The following is a 27,806-nucleotide window of genomic DNA, read 5'->3' on the forward strand; positions in this document are numbered from 1 at the left end:
TAACACCCTAATCATGTCCCATGGCATTTCATTGGTAACTTAGTGATCTATAAACTCCCTTCATACTCCAAGAGACAATAACAGAAGACCAGTTACAGCTTTTACTTACACTTAAGGCGTTAAGACTCAGAACACTCTCAAACATTCCAGAAAAAAAACCACACATACACACACACCTTGGATTCCAAATTGTTGGATTATCTTATACACAATACATCTCCTGAGTTCAAACTTTGCCAGAAGCAATTACAACCTTCGTTTAAAATGTACCGTCAAGACGCTGTAAAACAGATTTCCTGTCTTTAGGAATTCGAATATTATGTATTCCTAAACCCTAAAAGTGGGCTTTCGGCTAAAAAGCTTCCAACCAAGAAATTAATAGGGTTCGGTTGGCAACTCGAGCAAAAATCCCAAAGATGAGATTTTCAGTGCAAGTCTAACATGCATAATTAACAAGTGTCCGTTGCTTCATCTCCAGAAAGACCCCAAATGCAAAGCTTTTCCTCCACCTCCGTTGAGCCCCAAGAGTTCAAAAATTCTAGATTAGCCCAGAGGAAAGGAGAAAACAGCAGCCCCTTGGAGAGAGGGAGGTGCGAGCCTATCTAAGCCGGTTGGGCGGGAAGAGCGGGGGGGGGGGGGGTGCCTGGAGAGCAGGCATGGGTTTCGCGGCACTTACAGATCCGTCAACACCATGAGCTCCGAGTAGGCCCGGTGCAGCAGAAATTCGATAAGGGTGCTCAGCCGGTAGCCGGGGCTGGCCGCAGCTGCAGCTGCCGCCGCCACGGCAGCTCCGGGAGGAGGAGGCGCCGGGGCTGAGGCGGGACCGCCGCTGCCCCCGCCACCGCCTCCGGGAGGGACCAGCTGGTGGTTCTCCAGTTGCACTGGGGCCATGGCGGCGCAGGGCCGGGCTTGGTGCAGCGGCACAAGATGAAGCCCTCGATCTTCCCGGGCGCTCGGTCACCGCGCCGAAGTGGGCGCGGGCAGAGTCGCCGCCGCCTACCTCCAGGCCGCCTCCGAACAGGAAGCCGTGAGCCGGCCGCGGAGGCCCGCCCCCATGTAGCAACGAGCCCGCCGGCCCCAGGGACTGGAGAGAGGGGCGGGGGAGAGGCGGGGAGGGCGGGGAAGCGGGGAGGCCTCCGCAGAGAAGCTGCGCCTCCGCAACCGATCAGAGGCCGCTTCGCCAAGCAGCCGCAGCGTCCATGTTGACGGCCCAAAACGGAAGTCGTTAGGCAGAGCGGAAGGGGAACCTGCAGGGGGACTTCCGACAGCAACCTGTGCCTTTTCTCCGGCTGTCCGGTGCCGTGACGCTTGGGGGCGCGTGGGAGTGGGGCGGGGCCGGAGCGCGGGTGGGGAAAGCGGAAGCGGTGGCCGCGCGTCGCCGGAAGCGGGTGTGAGGGCGGAGCCATGGACGTCACCGTTAACGTCAGTAGTTGCCCCGCCCTTGCCCTCGCCGCCCTCCGGTGTTTAAAAGGCTCCAATGTACCCTGAGGTATTTATCAGCGCTCCCCAGTGCGGGGCGAACGCGGCTGGGTAGGTTTCCTTCCTAGATGTTCGTGAGTTGTGGTTCTGGAGTCGCGAAGAAATTGTTGCGGCTGCGCTCTCGTGGCTTCTCAGACCTTTGCTCCTCCCACAGTCTGCTCATGCGCCTTTCGTGGGATAGAAAACGTTTCCGTCATTTTTTTTTTAACTGTGGGAAAAGATGCGAGAAAATATGATGGGGGATAAGAGCAGGGCTGCTGGCAGAATAACTTCACTTTAATGGAGTTGGACATATGCCGACCTCGTTACCGAGCCGCAAATCCGGGGAGTTCTACCACAGAGACAGCCTTTAAATCCTCTACCGCTGGCTCTCACTCCCTTCTTTCTTGTCCCTGCCCTTGCGGTAGACGCCCTGCCTTCCCAGGGTTTTCAGTTTTTCTTCTATGTTCTGCCTCCACTTTTCCTCTTCAAAATTTTGCTTCCTGCTTTAAAACAGTGATTCTCAATGTAGCCTTCACGTTGGAATCACCGGGCGGGGGCGGGGGGGGGGCGGGGTTTTAAAAATACTTATGCCACGCTCATAGATGCGGCTTTAAGTGGTCTGATGTGAGATCTGGGCTTCCAGGTTTTAAAGATTCCTAGGTGACTCTGATGTGCAACTAACGTAGAAGTCTATTGTTAAAAAACGTCAAATGCTCCTACCCTTTTTTCAAACATTTTTGCAGATTCCTATCTGTAACTCCTAGGTGTAAGAGATACTCTTGCTGTTCTTTAAGGTTAAACCAATCTTACTCTTTTAAAAAAATTTTTTAAGTGTATTTATTTTTGACAGAGACAGAGTGCGAGCATGAGCTGGGGGAGGGGGGGGGGGGCAGAGAGAGAGAGACACACACAGAATCCGAAGCAGGCTCCAGGCTCCAAGCTGTCAGCACAGAGCCTGACGTGGAGCTCCAACTCATGAACCATGAGATCATGACCTGGGCCGAAGTCGCACGCTTAACTGACTGATCCACCCAGGCGCCCCAAAATAATCTTATTCTTGTCCACTTGTGTAATTCTCAGTAATTCCTGAAGGCCATTCACCTGTCTTCTGAAGGTGTAACCTTTGGAGTATAGTCGCTTGCTCCCTCTTTTGGGACCTTAAAGCACACTTACACGCAATATCATCATGATACTTATCAAAACGCATTAGTGTTACACCCCTTGCTGGAGGGCAGAGATTATCATTCCTCCCTATGCAAGCTACCTTTGGGAACAAATTTTTATGTTGGCTAGAATGGTACCATTTCTTTTGCAGTTGTTTTGATTTGTTTTACTGAAGATTTTCCCTCTTTCTTGAGAACTACTGACTTAAAACCAAACAAAAAAACCTGATGATCACATACCCAGGAAAGTTGGTGGTTGTACAAGGTGGTCTTTAAGGTCTTTTCTAACTCTCAGATTCTGATTCTGTGTGATGTTGATAGGATTTTAACTCTGCCTTATTGCATATATTAAACACAGTTATTATACACCATGTCTTTTGGTATACGTTCAATTTGGCAGTAAGGTTCTACCTAGAGACAGCACAACCAGCTTGCAAATGAAAGGAAAATAATTAATTGGATGAAAAAAATTGTTTTAGGATAGAGAAAATTTCACTCACATCCGTCAGATTAAAATCTTTGGAAATTTCTGTTTCAATAGATACCTTTAAAAATTGAAAAGTACCTTTTAAAAACGATATTCTAAAGGAAAATAGGGCAAAAATCTTACTAATACAACTGTGAGATGTGCTATGTTTGAGTTGTTGGTGATCAGGGAGGTAATATAAATGAAAGCTCCTGAAAGAAGTGATAACCCTCCCTCCCAAGCTGATAATGTAGCCACTAAACAAATACAGGAAGTGCAAATAGAAGAAATGAATGGGGATGGAGAAAGAATGTTAGCATGTTTGGCGGAGTTACTAAAGGAATGACTCACATCCAAATCACTTTTGGAAATCCTATAATTTATCATTTTAAAACTTACAGTACAATGTTTGGCACTACAGTATATATACATAATTCTTTCACATTTTTCAATTGTTCCTCTATTTGGTCATCACCAGATTCTGTCACACTTCAGATAGTTTCAGAACTAGCAGCATGATACTTCCGTGGCTCTTCAATTGAACTAAACACTTGAAATCTTTCATGAAGCCAGTCCAATTTTAATAAAAGAAATTGATTGCAAAATATGGAAAAATGAAATAACATTTCCTTTTAAGCCCTTTTGCTGGAAAAAATGAAATTGTGATAAATATAGTTTCATTTTGAAACATACAGCTGCCCCTCAGACACAAATGAGTAGGAAAGGGATTGAAAAGTAGTTTTTTTCTTACTTTTTGTGAGATACTATAATTAATTCCTCTAAAACAGAGAGCAAAAGCAGTAACTGCATTCATTCAGTAGATGCTCCATTCATGGTGAAGTTGAGGGAAGGTGGTCACAACACTCTGAGTATGGTCTGACCAACCTAGAAAAAAATGAGAACACTTTAATTGTTTTGCCTATAAAAGAAAACCCAAACTTCTTACTGTGGTCTCCAAAGCCCCTAAGAGAGTGATCCTTGTCTGCTTCTCCACTGCTATCTCCTACTACTCTTTCCTTCGCTCACTACACCTGTAACCACACTGGGTCTAGCACATGCTGTTCCTTCAGTGTTAAGGCTTGTCCACTGTTCCAGATATGGGAAACACTTGTTTCCCAGCTCATCACATGTTTCTGGCTTCTCATCCTTCCAGTGTCAGCTTAAATGAGAAAATCCTTAGGGAGGCCTCCCTTGGCTATTTGATATTAGGAATATATAAGGAATTCCATTGCAGCATTGTAGAAGCCAAACCATATGATCTTAACTGTCTCAGTAGAATGGTTAAGTAAATTACTATATTTCCATGTAACTGTTCAAGTGAAGGAATTAGACCTACATGTGCCAACATGGATTCATCTCAAAAACAATACTGAATGAAAACAGCCATCTTTTTTGATACCATTTCTGTCCATTTTTATTTTTTTATTCTTTAAAATTTAGTTTTAATTCCAGTATAGTTAACATACACTGTTATATTATTTTCAGATATACAATATAGTGATCCAGCCGTTCTATACATTACCCTGTGCTCATCATGACAAGTTCACTCCTTAATCCCCATCACTTATTTTATCCATTACCCCACCCACCTCCCTTCTGGTAACCATCAGTTTGTTCTCTATACTTAAGAGTCTGTTTCTTGCTTTGTCTCTCTCTTTCTCTCTTTTTTCCTTCACTCATTCGTTTTGTTTCTTATCTGTCCATTTTTAAAGCACACAAAATAACTTTAATTTTATATATTGTAGTCAAGGTAAAAAATGTCAATGAAGATGATAGCACTTTCAGGATGGTAGTTACTTCTAGGGAGGGGTAAGGGACGAAGTAGTGCTTTATGGGATATTAGCTATTAGTTATATCTAATGGGTTTACTGAAGAAAAACCTGAAGGATATGTGACAATATTAATATCTATTAAATCTGGGGAGAGAGAGATGATTGTAAATATGTTCTGTACTTTTCAATATTTTTATAAAGATTTTATAATTAAAAAATGTTTAATGTTTATTTAATTTTGAGACACGGTGTGAGGGGGAAGGGGCAGAGAGAGAGAGGTAGACAGAGAATCTGAAGCTGGTTCTGCGCTGTCAGTGCAAAACCCTACATGGGGCCTGAACTGAACCGTAAGATCATGACCTGAGCTGAAGTTGGATGCTCAAACAACTGAGCCACTCAGGGGCCCCAAGATTTCATAATTTTTTTAAGTTTAAATTAAAATGTTTCTATTAGTATAATTTATACAAACTGCCATAACAAACCCCCAATCTCAGTGACTTAACATGGTAAGAGTTTATTTCTTGTGTTCACAAAGTTCAGTAAAGATGTACCTGATGGAGAGGCTCTCTCTAAGTAGTAACCCAGAGATCTAGACTCCTTTTTTTTTTTTTAATGTTTATTTATTTTGAGAGAGAGAGACAGTGAGAACCAGGGAGGGGCAGAGAGAGAGGGGTAGACACAGAATCCAAAACAGGCTCCAGGCTCTGAGCTGTCAGCACACAGCGCAATGTGGGGCTTGAACTCACGAACATGAGATCATGACCCGAGCCAAAGTCAGACACTTAACCGACTGACCAACCCAGGTGCCCCAGGACTCCTTCTATCTTGGGAAGCCATCGCTCTAACTGGGAGATTTTGTCTATGTCCACCCACATTCCGTTAGTCAGAATTAGTTACATAGCCCTTTTAAATGCTAGGAGCTGGGTCGATCCATGTTGTCTCACATGGCAAGACCTTATTCTTTTTTTATGGCTGGGTGATATTCCACTGTACATATACCACATCTTATTTATTCATTTATCAGCAGACACTTAGGTTGTTTCCATGTCTTTGTTACTGTAAATAATGCTTCAGTGTAGGTCAGGGAGTGAGGGGTAGATGAACTAGGTGAAGGGGATTAAGAGGTACAACTTTCCAGTTATAGTAAGTCACAGAGATGAAAAGTACCACAAAGGAAATATTGTCAACAATATTATAATAATGTTATATGGAGACAGATAGTGACTACACTTCCGTGGTGAGCACAGCTTAGTGTATAGAATTGTTAAATCACTATGTTGTACCCCTGAAATTAATATAATATTGTATGTCAATTACACTTCAATAATACATTTTTTTTTAAATAAAGGCTAGGGAGCTGGGAAATACAGTCTTCTTGTGTGCCTAGGAAGAAAATGAAATGGTTTGGTGAACAAAGAATATTTCTTTTTACCACAAGACTAAAGTAGTCTTCTCTCTCTCTTTTTTTCTCTTAGAGCATGGTCTCTGGAGTCAGACCACTTAGATTAAAGTCCTAGCTTGACCACTTGCCATCTGAATGCTCTCCAGCAAGTTATTTCACTTCTCTGGGTCTCAGTTTCCTCATCTGTAATAATAGTATTTACCTCAGAGGATGACTATGAAGAACTAATGAGTTAACATTTGCGAACAGTAAGTGATCTATAAATATTAACTATTACCACCATCATCACTTAGGAGTAATAATTCTTATATTTGGTTTTTCACCTAATAACCTATGAATTTACTGTCTTTCCCTGCCCTCATGTGGCTCTCGCTCTGATAATCCCAGCACCTAGCATAGTACCCTAGCTATCTGGTTTTAATGAATGGGACAGGTATATTCCTTCACCTATACACTGTAGTTCTATTTATATTGCATTAACCTATTTGGGATTAAGATTGATTTACGTGTATTTACGTGTGAAAAAGAAGTGTCTAGGCTTTCTACAAAAACACTTAAGAAAAAAACTTGGTGGAGGTAGATGAACTACAATTGGCAACATGTTGACAGTTATTAAAGTTGATGATGGATACATTCTTACACTGTGTTCTTTCTCCTCTTTTCTGTATGCACGAGAACATATATAATAAAAAGTTTTGAAAAATCAAAACTGGGTACTCAACTAAAGGTCCAGATCTTTTTTTCTTTCCTAATCGACAGCTTTTAATATATGTATCTACTCAATCTTTGAGAGTTTTTAAAACATTTTTGTAATTTATGGAGTGTTTAACATTAAAAAAACTACAAGGAAACTTAAATTATAACTGCTTGTAAAAGGAATGAATGTGTCAAATATTTTAACAATTTTGGTTTCAGGCCTTGGAATAAGAATGTTTGCAAGGAGCTCTAAAAAAAACTTATCCAGATTTATAATCTTAAGAATTTCTAGCTGTGCTAAAATTCAGTATCTTTTTTTTCACCTCACAGTTACTTTTTAAAAAATTTTGTGGTGAGAACATTTAAGATCTACTCTCTTAGCAACTTTAAAATATACAGCACGTGTTAACTATAGTCACCATGCTGTATATTAGATCCCCAGAACTTATTCATTTTATAACTGGAAGTTTATACCATTTGACTGTCTCCCCATTTCCCCCACCCCCGGCCCCTGGCAACCACCAGTCTACTCTTTCTTTCTATGAGTTTGGCCTTTCTGGGTTCCCACATGTAAGTGCAACCATACAGTATTTATTTTTCTATGTATGACTTACTTTAGTTAGCATATTGCCATCAAAATTTTATCCAAATGGCAGTGTTTCCTTCTTTCCTTCTTTTATGGCTGATTAATATTCCTCTGTGTGTCTTTGTGTGTGTGTGTGTGTGTGTGTGTGTGTGTGTGTACATAGATAGATGAGTATCACATTTTTTTAATCCAGTCATCCATTGACAGACACTTAGGTTGTTTCCATGTTTTGGCTATTATGAATAATGCTGCAGTGAACATGTGGGGTGCAGATACCTCTTTGTAAAATTCATTATCTTTTAAACAAATAATTTCTAATGGGTGAACAAAGGAAGAAGAAAAAGAATTATAAGAACTATATTTAGAATGCTGGTATTATATTCATCACTAAGACAAAAATCTTATCTTGCCTTATTCTATCTTCATTAGGGAAGAATGCCAACCTCTGGATGCCAGGTGTTGGTGCCATCCATAGGTGGCATCCATAGGTGCCAGAGTAATCCTCAGCACAGATCAGAGTGGTCAGATTAAACCTCAGCACAGCAAATAGCAGGGACATCGGCATGATAGCTCTGCTTCTCATGCCCCCAAGTCCCATGAAATGATGTGATGGACCCAGATGGAGACCCTGTGCTCAGTGAGTTGCATCATGGGTGAGAAACCCAGGGCCAAGGGTTCAACACCTTAATTCTCATCAGTCAGATTGAGAGCTTGTTTGGAGGTTCCAGCAGGGAAGCACAGATAGTCGTATACCTCTGACTGATGAACAGTCCTCCTCTATCGGAGAAGGTCGTCCTCTTCAACCAAGTGTGCAGCTTCGGGAATGACGTACATGGAGTGGTGAGCTAGGAAGGGAGGCCCGCCTAGCCAGCCAGATCAGCCGAATAAACCCTGGCGATCAATGGAGTGACAGATGTCACAGCCAGATCACCCTCATATCATCATCAGTCAGACTGAAACAAGATTACACTGGTGCACACGTGAGAAGGGATCTGAAGTGTCAGGCACAGCCAAGCAGTCCTGCTTTCATCGGGGCATCGGACAGAGCTGAATAGTGCTGCCATCCCGAGGGTGTCCAGCACAGGGGAATAGTTCCAATCTGGCCGCATCCACAGGAGTTTTTCTGTTTTCCTAGCTCAAGGATGAGATGACAAACCCAGCAGCAGGGTCATAGTGTCAACTGTAGCTGCTGCTTGACTCATGTGAACCACGTGATTGTTTTGTGATGCTGCAGTGCTGGATGAAGGGGACAAAGAAAGCATTAAATGTTCCCACCTCTTCCCCCCCCCCCCCCCCCCCCCCCGCACACACCTCACAGGGATGCAGGCGTTCCACCATCAGGTACCAGGGTTATTGTTCTCTTTCCATGGCCGTGAAGGTCATTTGTTCTAAGTCAGTAGCCACTATGTCTCTCTTCACTCACCTGACTCCTACCTCCATGCAGACCTTCTTCCATTTCAGATGCGTGCTGTGATGGAACTTGGTAGAACCAAGAGTTCCCTCACCATCAAGCAGGCCACCGTAGGGATACTCCAGGGCTCATAAGTTTCACCAACTGACTCTTATCCTCATGGCCAGCAGTCTTCCTCCCCCAACAACTGAAACCAAGTGGTAGCAGAAGCAACAGATGCAGTCACCTTCCCTTTGTGGTCCAACTGCCACCTTAAGATGAAGCCAGTGAGGCTTCCCAGGTACTAGGACCAGAGGGGGAAAACGGTGAGGAGTGACTAGAGGTTGTCAGGGTGGAATCACAAACACAGAGTCCCAGACTCCCGTTGCTCCCAACCTTTCAGTCCTGACCTTCCCTACACGGCTGTTCCAAAGGAGATGCTCCCTTGGAAGCCTAATAGGCAATATGGCTCCATTCAGTCTCACCCAGGTGTGGACTCTTTCTACCAGTGTCTGCATGGGCCACATGAATGTGCTATTGGCCTGTAGCAATGTCTTTTCAGAGTTCACAGCCCCACAGAGCAGTGTTTTTACTGCTAGGTGCCTGACCTGAGAGCTAGAGCATTAGCTACAGCCTGAGTCAGTTGAACATATAACGTGGATGGTCCTTAGCAGTATCGCCTAAGAGAAGAGTAATGCCTATAAGCTTGGCCCATTGTACTGACCAGTCCTTACCACAGTTTTTCTTCCAGACCTGTTGGGGACACACAGGTGCTGCCACCCAGGACACATCATCAGCTTTAAGTTTGGCTGAACCATCAGTAAGCCAAGCCCAAGGACCCTTAGGGACACTCTGGAAGTGGGGTCCCTAGGTAGCTGGAGGCTGGCCCTGTGAGTGATCTAGGAGGGGGAGCTACGATGGCCCCTAAACCTGTGGCCCCAATATCTTCATGTGAGGAGGACACACCTGTGGGGCTAAGCACGCTATTTTCATTAAGTAAGAAAAGACTGTTGTGCCTTTCCAACACTGGTACCATTGAGTGGACCCAACCTAAGAGAATATCTAGGTGCCGTGTTACCTGGAAGTACTGGGTAAGATGCTCAGTCTCCCCAAGTGCCCACCTAATAGCAGACCAGTAGCTGTTTTGCAAATGGAATGTTGTGGGTAGGTGCTAGGGTGGCAGCAAGTCCAGAGTCCCAGGGGATGCCTCCAAGCAGAAGCAGCCTCCCTTCACCAGAGGTGTATGACAAAGGTCCAAAAAGCCAGACTCAGATGGTTACAGTTAATTCCCTTCCTCATATTACTTCATTTCCAATTCTGGCCAATTGAACGCATGGCTGTGAACGAGCTCTGGTATTCAAGTCATAGAAATTTTTATCCTGCTTCCTTGCCCTCCCTTCACCTCATTGTACCCTCATTAGAGACTAAGGCCTCTCGTCTGCCCTGGGGGTGGAGAAACTTCAACCCCCACCCTTAGTCCCCTTTCTCCTTAAAGGCAGTTAAATCAGAATACATAGTTCATGGTCAAGTGGTAAAGGTGCTGAAGGAAGAATTTGTTTTAAGGCAACCACTTGGCTTCTTAGTTCCTCCAGTAGAGAGAATGATTTCTGTGGAGGGATCTGGTTTCGCAGAGGCACTCTCAGTTCCAACTGGGTCGATGACTAACTGGCTGCTGCCCCCTCCCCCATAGCTCAATATCCAGACCAAATCTCTTTGGTCCTCACCCTCTCCATGTCTTCTGTGCTTAGCCCCTGCTTGAACAGCCATATCCACGTTGCCTTATGGGTCCCTTTGGAGGGAATTTGATATTCCCTTCCTTAGTTTTGTCTTGCATTGCAGTCTTTGCCTTGTTTGGGTTGCCCATCTTTATCCCAGGCATTTTTTTGGCTCAGGGTCAGCAGTGCCCACACAGAGGGCCTTCAAGTACTAAAAACAAAGGTAGTGGAGTCTTCCACCTGCGGGGGGCAAACCACAACACCCTTTCAGCCATTCTCTGAAGTGAGGGGCTCATCATGAAGGCTTTCATTGTGTCCATTTTGCAGTCAGTCTGGAGCATCTGCAGCACTCAGGCTTTGAATAACTTCTTCCCTGGTGTTCCATGGCATTTTTAAAACCAGCATTGGGGAAAGCTTTCTGGTTTGGCCATAATGTCATCATTGAAACAGAAATTCACAGGTGCCTGGGTGGCTCAGTCGGTTGAGTGTCTGACTTGGGCTCAGGTCATGATCTTGCGGTTTGTGGGTTCAAGCCCTATGTAGGGCTCTGTGCTGACAGCTTGGAGCCTAGAACCTGCTTCGAATTCTGTGTCTCCCTCTTTCTCTGCAACCCCCCCTTCCCTGCTCGCGTTCTCTCTCTCTCAAACATAAACATTAAGAACTTAAAAAAAATTTTTTTTATCATTTATTCATTTTGGAGAGAGAGAGACAGAGCATGAGCAGGGATGGGGCAGAGAGAGGGAGACACAGAATCCGAAGCAGGCTCCAGGCTCTGAGCTGTCAGCACAGAGCCCAACGCAGGGCTCGAACTCACGAACTGCGAGATCATGACCTGAGCCAAAGTCGGACGCTCAGCTGACTGAGCCACCCAGGTGCCCCAATATTTAAAAATTTTTAAAAATTCAAAGTAGCAAGCCTTGTTGAGGGCATAATTGTGTCTCAGTTACATAGTAGCTTAAAGCATGTGAGACAGCCTAGCTGCTGCCCTTCATTCTCGCTCCCTCATCACACAGACATACCAGCCAGGTCTTCAACAGCTCTCCAGTCTGTCAGCCAAAGCCATCCCGGGTGTCCCTCACCAGAATGGGTGGATTGAAAACTGATTTTGTTGGACTACAGGTTTGTCCCTGGTGATCTTAGGCTGATTAGGGTAGGATCATTTGGAGTTTCTACCCAGGTATGGTCAAGCCCCTCACTGCTATGGACCAGCACCCTTCATTTGGTAATAATGTACACATCTGCAGCCCCTTGCATCGCATCCACTTGAGGCATCTCTATCCCTAATAACATGGATTTTACACTGAATCTGGACCCTGATGATCTCTTTGGCTCTTTGGTTGTCAGATTTGTTATAGCATCCTGGGATTTTAGAGTTCTGATCAATCTGTGGTGGCCTCTGATGAAATATGCCTTTTAATACCATCCTCTGTGTTCTGCATGTCCATCATCTTGTATGTTGTCTGAGAACTTAGAGATTGGCCTTGGGAGAGATCTTTGTAAATATTCTGTCCTCCAGGAGGCTGCTGATTTCTCCAGTCACCAGTTGAAGTGATTTAACATTAGAGTCAAGGTCCCAAGTCATTCATAAGTGATATTTTTATGTTTAACTGAGTGTCAGCTAATGTCCCATGGGGTTTTTGGCTAATGAACATACTAACTTCTGGCATAACTTCACTGAGGACAATTTAGAATTGTAATGGCCACTTTAGGCAACTTTGACACGAATAAGATTGTTCGTCTGAGAGGGGCTTTAGAACAAAAAGAAAAAAAACTCACGAGGAGACTACCTTGTCTAAAAAAAAGATACCACATTATTTTCCCATACATTGAGTATTAATAAGCACTGAATTTTCCTGGTATGACTTGATAAAATTACCAAGGCCCTAAGTTATTGGTTAAAACACCTCCAATGACTGTTGTGGATAGGTGTATATAACTGTCAAAATGGGTGTTTAGCTTTTGCAGTGATAATTTCATTCTGAAACCGGTTCCTTCTCTCCTTTTACAGTTTTTCTTTTTCTCTTTGCCTCACTTGGGAAATTTTAAAGATTATCATAAAAATTATTTTGTCATTAGGTGCATATTCTAGGAATATCTAGTACAGATAGTCATAAATGTCTATGAGAAAGAAAAAACATAATAAACTTTCTTTCGCTTTAGAAAACATGACAGACTTAAATAGTTGCCTTTTTTAGTAGACTTACAAGGTGAGAAGAGTGTCTTCTTTTGGTTTTAATCTGTAAAATTATTGCAAGTCAGTGTTCTACTTAAGCAGGCTCCATGCTCAACACAGAGCCCAATGCAGGGCTTGATGCCACGAGTGTGGGATCATGACCTGAGCTGAAATCAAGAGCCAGATCCTCAACCAACCGAGCCACCCAGGCCCCCTATGAATATAATCTAAAAAGTGTATTCAGGGAATCTTGGCTAGAAGGTTCTTGATTTCCTGTCTATTGGTTTTCTCTGGGTCTGGAGAAAGCCAAAGTTGGCTGGGGAGATTAGAGATAATAAAAATAATTATACTATATGCAATATAATAATTACGTAAAACATGAATATGTATACAGGAAAATGGATATTATTTGTCTGTTAGGGAAATTATTAAGTTTATTAAATTATTAAACTTATTAAAATAGTAATTTCAATGTAATTCATATTTTGTTTAATATGTCAACCCTAATTATGTCTTAAAATTAAAGCCCTTAATTTTATTTTTTTTTTTTTTAATTTTTTTTTTCAACGTTTATTTATTTTTGGGACAGAGAGAGACAAAACATGAATGGGGGAGGGGCAGAGAGAGAGGGAGACACAGAATCGGAAACAAAAGCCCTTAATTTTATTGTGTATTTACATTGCTATATGTTTACATACAAACACATTCATATGAAGGTATATTAAGGAGTGATGTCACTGCACGTTGCAGAGTAGGGAACTCCAGGGCTGCATCCTCCCCAGAAGAAACCAATGAGCTGGCAAAAACTATCATAATCAGCTTTTGCAAAACACTAGAATCGAGTCAGTTATAACTACCAGAGGAAGGCTTGATGAAGACAACAGCTGCTGTGCTGTGGAAAAAGAACATAGTGGCCTTTTAAATTGCCCACTACGGTCCCCCACACCCTAGATTGGGAGCACCAAGAGGACAGCCGTCCACACTCTTAGTGCAGGTTGCTAGTGCCTAGGAGAGCAGTATGGACCTTATTCTCAAATAATTGTGCTTGTGGGTTTAGAATTGTCTGGTAGCTCTCTAAAGGACCTGCACAATGTTTACCTTTGTTTCTGTCAACTCAGAGCATTCCTGGACCTGGGGCACCTTCCCAAGCAGCTTTTGCCAAAAACATTTAAAGGCCCACATATTGGCTATAGCAGCCTGGGAGCAAGGGACAACAGTCAGGACAACAAATAGACCATAAAGCCTAAGAAGGAAGAGATTGGGAAAGGAGATACATGGAGAATTAGGGACTTTTAGAAGCTCCCACATATACCTGGGAATCAGGAAGGCCTCATGTGTGCCCAGGGCTGGATACATCCTCAAAAAAACCCTGAAAAGACCCTAAGCTTTTACCTCCAGCTCGACTTCAGGCTCCATACAATCAGGATGTGAAGGCTAAGGCAGAGTCACAAATGGCCTGGCTAAGCATTGGAGAAGTGCTCCCACATTGAGCCAATCTTAGAAGACTGGAAGAGTAGTTTATTTTTTCTTTTTCCTTCCTTCTTCCCCTTTGTTCTTCTTTCTTCCTTCTCTTTCTCTTCCTCTTTCTTCTCTCCCAGTATTTACAGAAACTCTGCAAAATAGTAACTGACCACAAAGCTAACAAAACAGAGGCTTAGGTAGCCATATGTGACAAAGAATACAGATTTTACAAATATAGTTTAGAAAAGTTACTAAACAAGCAACAGCATAGATCAATGGAATAGAGTTGAGAATTCAGAAAGAAACCTGTATATCTATGGCCAGCTGATTTTTGACAAGAGTGCCAAAACCATTGAATGAAGAAAGAATTGTCTCTTCAATAAATGGTGCTGGAAAACTAGGTATACACATGCAAAAGAATGAAATTGGACCCTTACCTTATACTATATACAAAAATTAACTCAAAAATGGATGAAAGATCTAAATGTAAAAGCTAAAACTATAAAACTCTTAGAAGAAAACATAGGGGTAAAATTTCATGACTTTAGATTTGACAATGGATTCTTAAATATGATACCAAAAGCACAGACAATAAAAGAAGAGGGAGATAAATTGGACTCCATCATAATTAGAAACTTTTGCAAAAATGAACTATTGGGACCTCATCAAAATAAAAACTTCTGCACAGCGAAGGAACAATCAGCAAAACTAAAAGGCAACCGACAGAATGGGAGAAGATATTTGCAAATGACATATCGGATAAAGGGTTAGCATCCAAAATCTATAAAGAACTTATCAAACTCAACACCCAAAAAACAAATAATCCAGTGAAGAAATGGGCAAAAGACATGAATAGACACTTCTCCAAAGAAGACATCCAGATGGCCAACAGACACATGACAAAATGCTCAACATCACTCATCATCAGGGAAATACAAATCAAAACCCCATGAGATACCACCCCACACCTGTCAGAATGGCTAACATGAACAACTCAGGCAACAACAGATGTTGGTGAGGATGTGGAGAGAGAGGATCTCTTTGGCATTGTTGGTGGGAATGCAAACTGGTGCAGCCACTCTGGAAAACAGTATGGAGGTTCCTCAAAAAATTAAAAATAGAACTACCCTATGACCCAGAAATGGCACTACTAGGTATTTATCCAAGGGATACAAGTATGCTGTTTCGAAGGGGCACATACACCCGCATGTTTATAGCAGCACTATCAACAATAGCCGAAGTATGGAAAGAGCCCAAATGTCCATCGATGGATGAATGGATAAAGAAGATGTGGTATATATATACAATGGAGTATTACCCGGCAATCAAAAAGAATGAAATCTTGCCATTTGCAACTACGTGGATGGAACTAGAGGGTATTGTGCTAAGCAAAATTAGTCAGAGAAAGACAAATATCATATGACTTCACTCATATGAGGACTTTAAGACACAGAACACGTGAACACATGGGAAGGAAAGCAAAAATAATATAAAAACAGGGACGGGGACAAAACATAAGAGACTCTTAAATATAAAGAACAAACAGAGGGTTCCTGGAGGGGTTGTGGGAGGGGGGATCGGCTAAATGGGTAAGGGGCATTAAGGAATCTACTGAAATCATTGCTGCACTATATGCTAACTAACTTGGATGTAAACTTAAAAAAATTTTTTTAAAGAATTAAAAACTTTGGTACATCAAAGGACACTATCAAGAAAGTGAAAATATAACTACAGAACAAAAGAAAATTTGTGCTTTGTGAATCATAAATCTTAGAAGAGTCTAGTATCCAGAATATATACAGGACTCTTACACCTCACCCAAAGACAAACCATACGGTTTTAAAATGTGCAAAGGACTTGAATAGACATTTCTCTAAAGAAGACATACAGAAATGGGTGCCTGGGTGACTCAGTCAGTTAAGCCTCCGACTTGAGCTCAGGTCATGATCTCACAGTTCGTGAGTTTGAGCCCTGCTTTGGGCTGTGTGCTGACAGTGCGGAGCCTGTTCAGATTCTCTGTCTCCATCTCTCTCTGCCCCTCCCCTGCTCATGTGCTCATGTGTGCTCTCTCTCAAAAATAAATAAACATTTAAAAAAATGAAGACCTACAGATGGACAATAAATACATGAAAAGATGCTCAGCATCACTAATCATTAGGGAAATGAAAATCAAAACCACCATGAGATACCACTTTCCACCTAGTAGGATGGCTGTTATTTAAAAAAAAAAGAAAGAAAGAAAGAAAAGAAAATAGCAAGAGTTGGTGAGGACGTGGAGAGTTGGAGTCCTCATGCATGGATGATGGAAGTGTAAAATGGTGTAGCTGCTGTGGAAAACAGTTTGGTTGGTCTTCAAAAATGTTAAACGAACAATTGCCATATGACCCAGCACTTCCACTCTTATGTAAATACCCAAAAAGAACTTAAAGCAGGTAAACAAATACTTGCACACGAATGTTCAGAGCAGCACTATTCCTAATAGCTGAAAGATGAAAACAACCCAAATGTCCATTCAACCAGTAAATAAACAAAATGTGATACACACATACATACAAAGGATGTTGTTCAGCCATAAAAAGGAGTGAGATACTGGCATATACTACAACATAGACGAACTTCAAAAACATGCCAAGTGAAAAAAGCCAGACACAAAAGGTCATATATTGTGTGATTCTACATATATGAAATACCCGGAATAGGCAAATCCGTAGAGACAGAAAGCAGATTAGTTGTTGCCTAGGGCTGGAGGGAGTAGAGAATGGGGAGTGAGTGCTTAGTAGGTATAGGGTTTCCCTTTGGGGTAATGAAAATGTTTGGAACTAGATAGAGGTGATAGTTGTACAACACTGTAAATGTGCTAAATGCCATTGAGTTGTACACCTTAAAATAGTTCATTTTACATTATATGAATTTTACCTCGTTATGAAAGTATATTAATTTTTAAAAGGTCTGTAAATGGCAAAAGAGGGTATGTCCAATGTTGATAGGTTTACTTATTTAAAAATGCATATATGGGCGCCTGGTTAGCCCAGTCAGAGGAGTATGTGACTCTTAATCTAAGGGTTGTGAGTTTTAGCCCCACATTGGTTTAAATGAATGAATGAATGAGTGAATGAATGAATGAATAAAACTTTACAAAATAAAATAAAAAGGTATATAAGTACCTTGCTGCAAATTATTACATAGATGACATACAAAAAAAGTAAAATTAGATTTATTTTTTAATAAAACAACCAGCTACTTCTCTGCGTAGATAACAGGGTTTCTGTTATGAGTTATTTAAAAATCATAGAGCATATTTTGTTAAGACCAAAAACATTATTTTTACTTTTTGTACTTCTAGCAAAGTCTTGAATAATTCTGACAAATTTTTTTTTATTTTTTTTAAGTTAAATTCCTTTTTAAAATAACACTGCTAATTATTACTGTGGTTTAAATATATATATATATATATATATATATATATAAAACTGAATTTGGGGTTTAAAAACTATGATTGCACAGTTAGCAGGAAATAATATTTCTCCCAAGGACATACTATAGGTATAGAATGTCATAATAACCACCTTCTTTGGGTGACTAATGCTGCCATACTAATGGAGAAACTTTAGTCTCTAAAATTATAGACTATCAGAAACTTTGCTTTTTGAAAATATATCTTTAAAAATAAAGCGTCCCAGGGGCGCCTGGGTGGCTCAGTCGGTTGAGCGTCTGACTTCACCTCAGGTCATGGTCTCGCAGTTTGTGAGTTCAAGCCCCGCGTCGGTCTCTGTGTTAATAAACAGTTCAGAGCCTGGAACCTGCTTCAGATTCTCTGTCTCCCTCTCTCTCTCTCCACCTCCCCTGCTCATGCTCTGCTTCTCTCTGTCTCTCAAAAATAAATAAATGTTAAAAACAAAAAAATAAAAAGCATCCCAGGGGCACCTGGGTGGCTCAGTCAGTTAGGCGGCCAACTTTGGCTCAGGTCACGATCTCCTGGTTTGTAAGTTCGAGCCCCCATGTTGGGTTCTGTGCTGACAGCTTATAGCCTGGAGCCTGCTTTGGATTCTGTGTCTCCCTCTCTCTCTGCCCCTCCCCAACGCTGTCTCTTTCTCTCTCTCTCAAAAAATAAATATTAAAAGAAATTTAATAAATAAATAAAAAATAAAGCATCCTATTCTTGCTTGGAGAATCTTAAGTCACTTTGATCTAGAGAAACAGCTGCAGTTTTCACCCTAGGTGCAGAGCTTCAGGTAAGGGCTCTGGCTTCAACATTCTGCGTGTATCCTAACTTGGTAGATTCCAAGGAATCCAAGGGTATACTTTGCTGCTTAGAACTGATGTTGGTCCCTTTACACACAACCTTGCTTTAAACCTCCTGCTTCATTTAAATTTCCCCTAAACTCTAATCTCCCCCCAAATTCTATACAGACTCTATCTTACCCTTCCTTTTTTAAAAATGTCCCATGGTTCCTCTGATGTGACCTCCCTCATTGCAGTGGATCAGTGAACCTGATTTTGTTGTACTCTAAGCTTGTTTTTGGTAGCCTGATGGGGCTAACAGAGTAAAATTCCTACTTCCACACATGTCAGAAAAGTAGGCAACAGGATTCAATCAATCACAAGACGTTTTATTACAGCATAGCAAGCAGTAGGAGCATCTGCATAGCAGTGGCAGTTCCTGTGCCCCCAAGTCTCATGTTGTGACGTGAGGGGCTACACGCATAGTGGATTGTGCCACAGCTGAGAAACTCAGTGCCAAGAACTCAGCATGTTCTGTAGCAAGCATCAAACAGGGCAGTTCCCCTTTCCCAGGGAGCAGTGACATTGTAGTCATCTTTTGGTCACCCTGACCAAGCTAACTGTGTGTGTGACTCTATACAAACCAGTCGGTATCAGGGGATGGTTAGGCCTTAGCAAGGCAATGTAAGGATGCTTCAGCCCTGTGGTGACCACCTCTCCTATAAACCAGTGAAAATATTTGTATTGAATGCATTTTTACTTCAAAAACCTTTAGCTCATTATTTCTAGAGATTTTTGAAGAAGATAGAAAGAGTCAAAAGGGAAGGAAACTCCTAATTCTAAGCCAAAAGCAAAGTTTAGAGAGAAAACAATGCTCCTTGGAAAATGTGATTTATAACTTTGGTTTTTGTTTGATACTTATGAAGGATGCCAAACTTACTTCCTCTGGACATTATCAAAAGATTGTTGAATTGGTTACTATCAAGAGATAGGTAGTGGTATAGCAGCGTATTCACTAAACCAAAGATCCAAAATAAGATTGCCAAATATGACATTGTTGATTCTTCACTAATTTCCTTTATATATGTTTTCTTAATCTTTCAGAGTTTTCTATTTTGGCCAACTCAAACAACCAGAAATGTATGTGTTGTGTTAGAACCTAGACTACATTGAGCCCAAACGATTTGATTTTGAGGGCCACCAAGATATAAAAATACACGTGGATACATCTATACCTTGAAATCTGATTTTGGGTTAAGCTTATATCATCCCCTGGAATCACTGTAGGTGACAATATTTTCACTGCACGAAACTTAGAGCACATTGCTTTACATGTGGCAGTGGAGTAACAGTTCTGTCATGCTGAATTTCCATATTGGCCATTTATTTCCCCTTTATAGATGTTGTGTTCAATTATTCTGATATTATAGGTTATTTTTTAAATGTTTATTGATTTTTAAGACAGAGAGAGAGTGCAAGTAGGGGAGGGACAGAGAGAGAGGGAGACTCAGATCTGAAGCAGGCTCCAGGCTCTGACCTGTCAGCACAGAGCCAAGCACGGGGCTCAAACTCACAAACCGCAAGATCATGACCAGAGCTGAAGTCAGATGCTTAACTGACTGAACCACCCAGGTGCCCGTGTAGGTCGTTATTTAATGCCAAAGTATTTTCTCTTTGACAACAGAACACTTTTGCAGATAGAACAAATAATAAGTAGATTTAAGAGACCATGCAGAAACTTGTATTGATGGATAGTGCCACTGAACAGTAAAGCATCTGTCTCTGGTATGTAGTTGTCACAGCCCATTCAGCCTTTCCCACATCTGGTCTTACCTCAGGCAAATACTAGATTAAGTTTTGAAATCATTAGGACTGTGGACACTGACTTGAGAAAAACAGAATAAATGAAACTCTGCCCAAATAAAAATGAATTCTACTTTTTTTTTTTAATTCTCAAAGCCAGAATATCTTCCATTGTATCAGCTAGGAATGATTTTGGCTGCAAGAACAGACAGTGTGGCTAATGATGGACAGGAGTTCATTTTTCTCACATAACAAGGTGTCTGGAGATTTGTGGCTGCTGGGGAATTGGTTTAATGTCTCAACTGTATCAGGATCCTCTGCTCTATAAGTTCATGTTTGCAAGATGGTTGCTGTAACTCCAGACATGGCATGAAATAGAGAAAAAGAAACGGACACAGGATATTTGTCCTTTTCGTTATAAAGCAAAACTCTTCCAGGAGTCCTCCGATAGATTTCTGCTTATAGTTCATCAGTCACACAGTGAAACATGGCCACTAATGGCTGCAAGGGAGACTGGGAAACCAAGGCTTTTTGTAGCCTCTAGAATGGAGACAAGGAGGGGGCAAAAGCAGATGGGTACAGACCTGGGGTTACCCTATCAACACATGTGAAACATATGTAACTTCTATGCTATTCGGTTCTATTCTGTGTGACACAGGGCAGCAAAATTAAGGAGAAAATCAAAGAATTTCTGTCTGCCTGGAGTTCATAATGTCCTTTCATCTATTTTCCCAAAATAGAAATCAAAACTACTATTCAAGCTTTATTTACTAATATTTCCTTTAGTGTACTGTATGATCTGACCCAATTTGATTTCCTGCCTCCATGCATTTTCTCATGCTGTTAGCTCAGCCTGAATAGACCTCTTCCCATTTCTACAAATTAAACATCTTATTTGTTCTTCAAAACCTAGCTCAAATATTATTTCTCTCATAAAGTGTTCCCTACTCTCCCCAGCTTGAAATTATCTGTGAGCTCCAAAGACACATTCTTATTGCCTAAAATAACAATAGCTTGAGTTCTTTACATAGACCATCTCAATCTTCACAACCACCCAGTGAGGTAGGTACTATTGTTATTCTATGGTTGTTGAAACTGAAACTTAGGAAGATGAAGTAATTCAGTCAAGAACACACTGCTTGTAAGTGCTGGTGTGAAGATTTAACCCCAGTTCTATCTGATGCCCAAATCCATTCTCTTAACACTATGCCATACTACTTTCTTTATCTACCCACTGGTTGCAAGAGGGTAAATTAAGCTAGGAACAGAGTCTTATTCTCCTCTAACTAGCCTCCCCTCCTTTACTCATTCACTGCCTTGATATTCAGAGGCACTCAGAAAGTTATTAAATAAATAAGTAAAGCTGGGGGTGCCTGGGTGGCTCAGTCGGTTGAGCGACCGACTTCGGCTCGGGTCATGATCTCACAGTTTGTGAGTTCGAGTCCCGCGTCGGGCTGTGTGCTGACAGCTCAGAGCCTGGAGCCTGCTTCTGATTCTGTGTCTCCCTCTCTCTCTGCCCCTCCCCCACCCATGCTCTGTCTCTGTCTCAGAAATAAATAAACATTAAAAAATTTTTTTTAAAAATAAGTAAAGCTGAAGGCTCTGCCAATATGGCAGCAAAGTAGTACGTAAGAAGGAGATTCAAAACCAGACTGTCTGGGTTTGAATCTTGGCTTATTTGAGCAAGTTATTTACCCTGTACCACAATTTTCTTGCCAGTAAAATAGAAATAATGTCTCTGTCTTACAGAGTTATTTTTATTAGGTTTAAATAAAATAATACATATAAAGTATTTAAAACAGTGTTGGCACAAAGTAATTGCTTGATAAATGTTAGCTACTATTTATTTTTTCAATAGCCCTTTTTCAAATTGAGATTAAAGATGGTAAGAATAGAGGGACCATTTTCAGATGGGCCTACCTAACAGGCTGTAATGTAAATGGATTGCTACAAATAATTTACTGAGTAGTTCTGTTTGTTTAATTCTGGTTACATTATTTCAATGTATTTTTAATAAACAAGTAGCATCAATAAATACCTATATCTTTCTAAGTCCACACCCTACCCCGACAAAACAAGAACTCTAACATGCATTCAGTTTCCTCTGCTACCTGTGCTCCTCACATATAGAAATCACCTGGGGATTTAGTTGGACTGGTTTCTGTTGGTTTTTGGGGGGGGGGGGGTGGTTGTTTTTGCAGTACACAGCAATATTGACTTAGATTTGTTTTCTTTTTTCTTCTTGCCTCATTTTTATTTTGACAAAGTACATCTTGAAATAATTCTTTCAAAAATAGTTTACATGTCTAGACACTGAGAAATTTTGCAGTTGTTAGGGTCTGGGAAAAACAATTTAGAGGTGCTAAAGAGAAATGTTTCATTTAGCTCTCAAGGTTGAATGCTAGTGAGGCTTGGTATAAAATTCTAGGATCAAAACAGTTTTCCCTCAGAACTTTCAAGATATTGTCTTATAGCATCCATGGTTGTCAATTTTATTCTCATTTCTGTATTAGTAACCAGCTAATTTTTCTCTGAATGCTTTTGGATTTTCTTTAAATTATAAGATGTATATAGGTGGAGGATTTTGTAAAAAATCCATGTGTGTGCTTGGTGGGACCTGATGGCCTGAAGACTGACATCCTGAACTCTGATAATGTTCATTATTTCTTTATATATATAGTTTGTATATGTGTGTGTGTGTGTATATATATATATATATATATATAAACTTTATTATTTTGAGAGACACAGTGCATGAGTGCTGGGGTGGCGGTGGGGGGGGGGTGCAGAGCAGAGAGAGAGAGAGAGAGAGAGAGAGAGAGAGAGAGAGAATCCCAAGCGGGCTCCATGCTGACAGCAGGGCTCAATCTCACGAACTATGAGATCATGACCTGAGCTGAAACCAAGAGTTGGACACTTAACCGAATGAGCTACCCAGATGTCCCCATTATTTTTTTTATTCCTTCCCTTCCCTTTCACTGTTTTACCATGAATCACAATCATGTGGATATTTAAACTTCTGAATCTATTTTCTATGTCCTTTGGTATGTCTTTTCATTTTTTTGTCCCTATGCATTGTATTCTGGAAAAATCATCTGGCTCATTCTTCATCTGTGTTTAAGACTGAAATTAAGCCAGTATACACTGTTAGGTCATACTATTCCAAGTCTTACTGGTTAGGCATATATTCTGATTATTTGATAACTGTGTCATACTAGTCAGTAAATATTTTTAAAATCATTCTTAGGTGTGTTTGTTATTCTTTTTAGCCCATCTCTTGAGTTTTTTATTTCTTTTTTTTTTAAACATTTATTTATTTTTGAGACAGAGAGAGACAGAGCATGAACCGGAGAGGGTCAGAGAGAGGGAGACAAAGAATCCGAAACAGGCTCCAGGCTCTGAGCTGTCAGCACAGAGCCCGACGCAGGGCTCGAACTCACAGACCGTGAGATCATGACCTGAGCTGAAGTTGGACATTTAACCGAGTGAGCCACCGAGGCGTCCCGAGGTTTTTATTTCAATGATCATATATTTCACTTCTAAAAGCTCTGGCTATATCTTTTCTCTCATGTATATCATCTAGAATATCTCTGGGATATTATACTTAATTCTAAAGTCTTCTTTAGTTTGCTGTGTTAATTATTTCTAACATTTGGGGAGTTGGCTAATTTTCTTTCATGGTTGTTCTTGATTTTGTGCTTATATTTCCTTCAGATACTCTGTTATTCTGTCTATGGATTTTTGTTCCATGTAATGGATTTGGCATTGTTAGCAGTAAGGGGTTCTAGATAGGTTTCAGTTTTGTGAATTAATCTGTAGCACAATTCTTTCAGTACTAAAACATACAAGTATTTTTGCATAAACATTATCATGGCTATATAATTACCTGCCACATAGGATTAAGGCCTCCTTTATGAGCTGGCAATGCTATATGGGAAGTTTTGAGGGGAGGGAGTCTCCCTGAAAAATCAAAATTCCAGGAATATGCCTCTTCTGGATTTGAAGTCCATATTTACACTGCCCACATGGTTTGGTAATCCCCAAATAGGCAAAAAATGTAAAAAATTAGACCTGGTCCTAAAGGACCTGTTGCACCAATTATCAGTTTATTGACTTTAAGCTTTAAATCTACCTTTCTTTGTCCTGTTTTGTGATACCGGACCTTGTAAACATTTCTCCTTGGCTGGACAGTATAATGTTAGGCTTTGTCAGGTGAGGGTGCTGGAGGAACAGTGCAAGGAAGCAGAGGCAAGAGCTTATCTTTCTGGTCTGGAGTGGGTTTGTTTTTTTTTCCTGAATCTATCATGCAACTGCCCGTGGTATGCAGAAGACCAAGTGGTGCTCATTCAGCAATTTACACCAGATTCCAAGCAGGCAGCATCCTTGCTAGCAGTGTATAGGAGGCCCAGGGGCAGCCTGCGTCCAGTGAATTTCCCTTGCACCCAAACAGGCAGGTGCCTGTCTTCTAGCTCTAGCTCACTAGCCCCAGCACACCAGCACCCTGGTGAGCAGCTCCCTGTTTGCCGGCCTTGGCCTGCCAGTTATGGGCCAGCTCTGATCTGTTCTACCTCAGAGGACTCCTTCACCATCCGGTGGGCTGCAACCCACCCTCTCTGCCAAGGTCCGAGTCCCAGCCTGAGATGGTGGTAGAAGGGGCAGTGCTTTTTCAAGTCCTTGGATCTTCTCCCTCAGCTCTAGAGGTAATAGTGCTCCCTGCAATGCTATTCATGTATTCTTCAGAGTTCTCTTTTATCCTTTTAGTAATAACCTCTAGCTTGTTAGTAATTATTTGTATTAATTATGTTCAAATCACTGGCATGGTTTCTGTGTCCTGACTGGACTCTAATTGATACACCTGGCAAAAGTAAATGCCAAGAGCCCAGGTTGCATTGGCTACACATAGAAAAATAAATGCCACCAACACACACATTGAACTTAGAATAAAAACGTATAAAACCTCACAGGGAAACAGCCCAGCACAAGCAGAAGTCAGCAGACATAATCAGTGGAAGGATTAAAGCCCCTCAAACCAAGGATAATAGAATAAAATTTGAAAGAGAATATAAAATCAGTATGTTTTAGAGACTTTAGAAGCCCAGAAGAAGGATCAAAACACTAAGAAAAGAGCAAGACTCTATGAACAAAGAACAGACAGATTAGGAAAAACAACCGCAGAAATATAAAGATAAAAAATACAGCCACCAAAAAGCAATTTAATCGATGAGTTAAAAAGCAAATTAGACACAGATAAAAAGAGAATAGGGGCGCCTGGGTGGCGCAGTCGGTTAAGCGTCCGACTTCAGCCAGGTTACGATATCGCCGTCTGTGAGTTCGAGCCCCGCGTCGGGCTCTGGGCTGATGGCTCAGAGCCTGGAGCCTGTTTCCGATTCTGTGTCTCCCTCTCTCTCTGCCCCTCCCCCGTTCATGCTCTGTCTCTCTCTGTCTCAAAAATAAAAAAAAAAAAAAAAAAAAAAAAGAGAATAAATAACCTGTAAAATTGATTTAAGGAAATGTCCAGAATTCTGTGATACAGAGTGACACAAAGATTGAAAATACTTTAAAAAGTTTAAGAGGCCTAGAAGATAAAATGTATAAGACCCAGGGGAGCCTGGGTGGCTCAGTTGGTTGAGTGTCCGACTTCAGCTCAGGTCATGATCTCACAGTTCGTGGGTTCAAGCCCCGCATCGGGCTCTGTGCTGACCGGTCAGAAGCTGGAGCCTGCTTCCAACTCTGTGTCTCCCTCTCTCTCTGCCCCTCCCCCACTCATGCTCTGTCTCTGTCTCTCTCTCTCTCTCTCTCTCTCTGTCAAAAATAAATAAACATTAAAAAAAATATATAGACCCAGAGCACTGTTTATACTTTGGTACCATGTGTGTAAGAAGAAAGTAAAACTGTGTATTCATATTGTATTATATTTCCATAAGAAAAGGCACACACAAAAATTGGCAAAATGTACATGTGCACGAATATGGTGGTGATGAGGGAAAATGGTAGATGTGGGCAAGGGTGGGAATGAGACTTTTATTACTTGGATACATTTTATATTCATTTAATTTACAAATCTTCTGCATTAGTTTAGGTCCTCTGCAAAGCAGAAGGCAAGATGAGATTGGATATGTAAGAGACCCATTGGGGAAATTGCCTTTGAGTGTAAAAGGGGAGGGAGCCCCAGAAGGTGGAAAGAGTGTTCGATGACCATGCAAATCTGACCCCCTGTCAAAGAAGGAGGGTTGCCCAGGCAGATTGTAAAGACTGCGGTGGGGTTGTAAGACAAGTTCAGCAAGGCTGATGAGGAATCCTCAAGTCAAAGTAGCCTGTCAAAGGAATCACATGTCTTGCAGGAATGGGTCTGCCTTACTTTCCTTGCCATGCTTAGTCACTGACTGTGAGCAGCCTGTGTGAAGTGTGGCCTGGTGTGGCCTCCACGCTAACATGGTGGTGGATTCAGAGTGCAGCAGCTGAAGCCATCTGTCAATTACACTCCTGTAGCAAGAGAGCTGAGTGGCCTATTTTCATAGCCACCACACCGCGTGATTCAATTTTGTATTCAAAGAAGAGCAAAATAAAGACATTTTCAGACAAAGACTGAAGGACGTTGTCACTCACAGAATGTCAGTCTAGGAACCCCTGAAGGATTCACTATGGAAAAAAAAATTTGAATCCTGAAGGGTAGTGCAGGATGCAGGAAGCAATGATGAGCAAATACATTGTGTATAAGAGGTCCAGCTTCTCTACATCCTCACCAGCATTTGGTATCATCATTATATTTTCTTTTTGTTGTTTTAATAAGTTTATAGTGATATCTCATTGTTGTTTAGATTTGTATTTCTCTAGGGAGTAATGATGTTAAACATCTTTTCAGGTACTTATTTGCCATCCACATCTCTTTCTGGGTGAAATGTTTGTTCATGTCTTTTGCTCTTTTGTAATTGGATTTTTTTCCTGCTAAGTTTTGAGAGTTCTTTACTTACTTACAAAGAAAGCTTTTGCTGGAAATGTCATTTGCAAATATTTTGACCACACTGTAGCTTGTCTTTTCATCCTCTTACTAAAATATTTCACAGCATAAAAGTTTTTAATTCTGATGAAGTCTAAACTATTATTTTTTCTTTTATGAATAGTGCTTTTAGTGTCATTTTAAAGAACTCTTCAACTAGTTCTGAGTCCTGAAGATGTTCACGTGTTTTCTTCTAAAAGTTTCAGTTTTACATTTTACATTTAAATCCAAGATTCATTTAGAATTAAGTTTTCTATATGGTAAGGTGTCTAGGTCAAGGCTTAACTTTTTCTTCTTTTTCCCCCCTGTATGCATGCCCAATTGTTCTAGCACAATTTGTTGAAAAAGCTATCCTACCTTCATTGAATTCCTTTTGGACCTTTGTCAAAAATCAGTTGGACATTTCAACAAATGATGCTGGGAAAACTGGATATCCACATGCAAAAAAATGAATTTGGATTGATACTTCACCATATATGCAAAAATTAAAACATCAGAGA

At 41.2% G+C, this 27,806-nt stretch overlaps 1 protein-coding gene and 1 long non-coding RNA gene across 2 annotated transcripts in view; one reads left to right on the plus strand and one right to left on the minus strand.

Moving 5' to 3' along the window:
* MED14 (mediator complex subunit 14) overlaps positions 1 to 1,268 on the minus strand; it is a 65,533-nt gene extending 64,265 nt beyond the window's left edge. Inside the window, 1 exon segment of the mRNA XM_043570869.1 lies at positions 677 to 1,268. Within this exon segment, the coding sequence (XP_043426804.1) occupies positions 677 to 891 (215 nt within the window). The 5' untranslated portion in view covers positions 892 to 1,268.
* Positions 1,269 to 1,344: 76 nt separating this feature from the next.
* LOC122477637 overlaps positions 1,345 to 27,806 on the plus strand; it is a 183,067-nt gene continuing 156,605 nt past the window's right edge. Inside the window, exons 1-2 of the long non-coding RNA XR_006295748.1 lie at positions 1,345 to 1,530; positions 6,338 to 6,512. This is a non-coding gene — a long non-coding RNA (uncharacterized LOC122477637). The remainder of the gene's footprint in view (positions 1,531 to 6,337; positions 6,513 to 27,806) is intronic.

This window comes from Prionailurus bengalensis, chromosome X, assembly GCF_016509475.1.
Source record: "Prionailurus bengalensis isolate Pbe53 chromosome X, Fcat_Pben_1.1_paternal_pri, whole genome shotgun sequence".
NCBI classification, from domain to species: domain Eukaryota; kingdom Metazoa; phylum Chordata; class Mammalia; order Carnivora; family Felidae; genus Prionailurus; species Prionailurus bengalensis.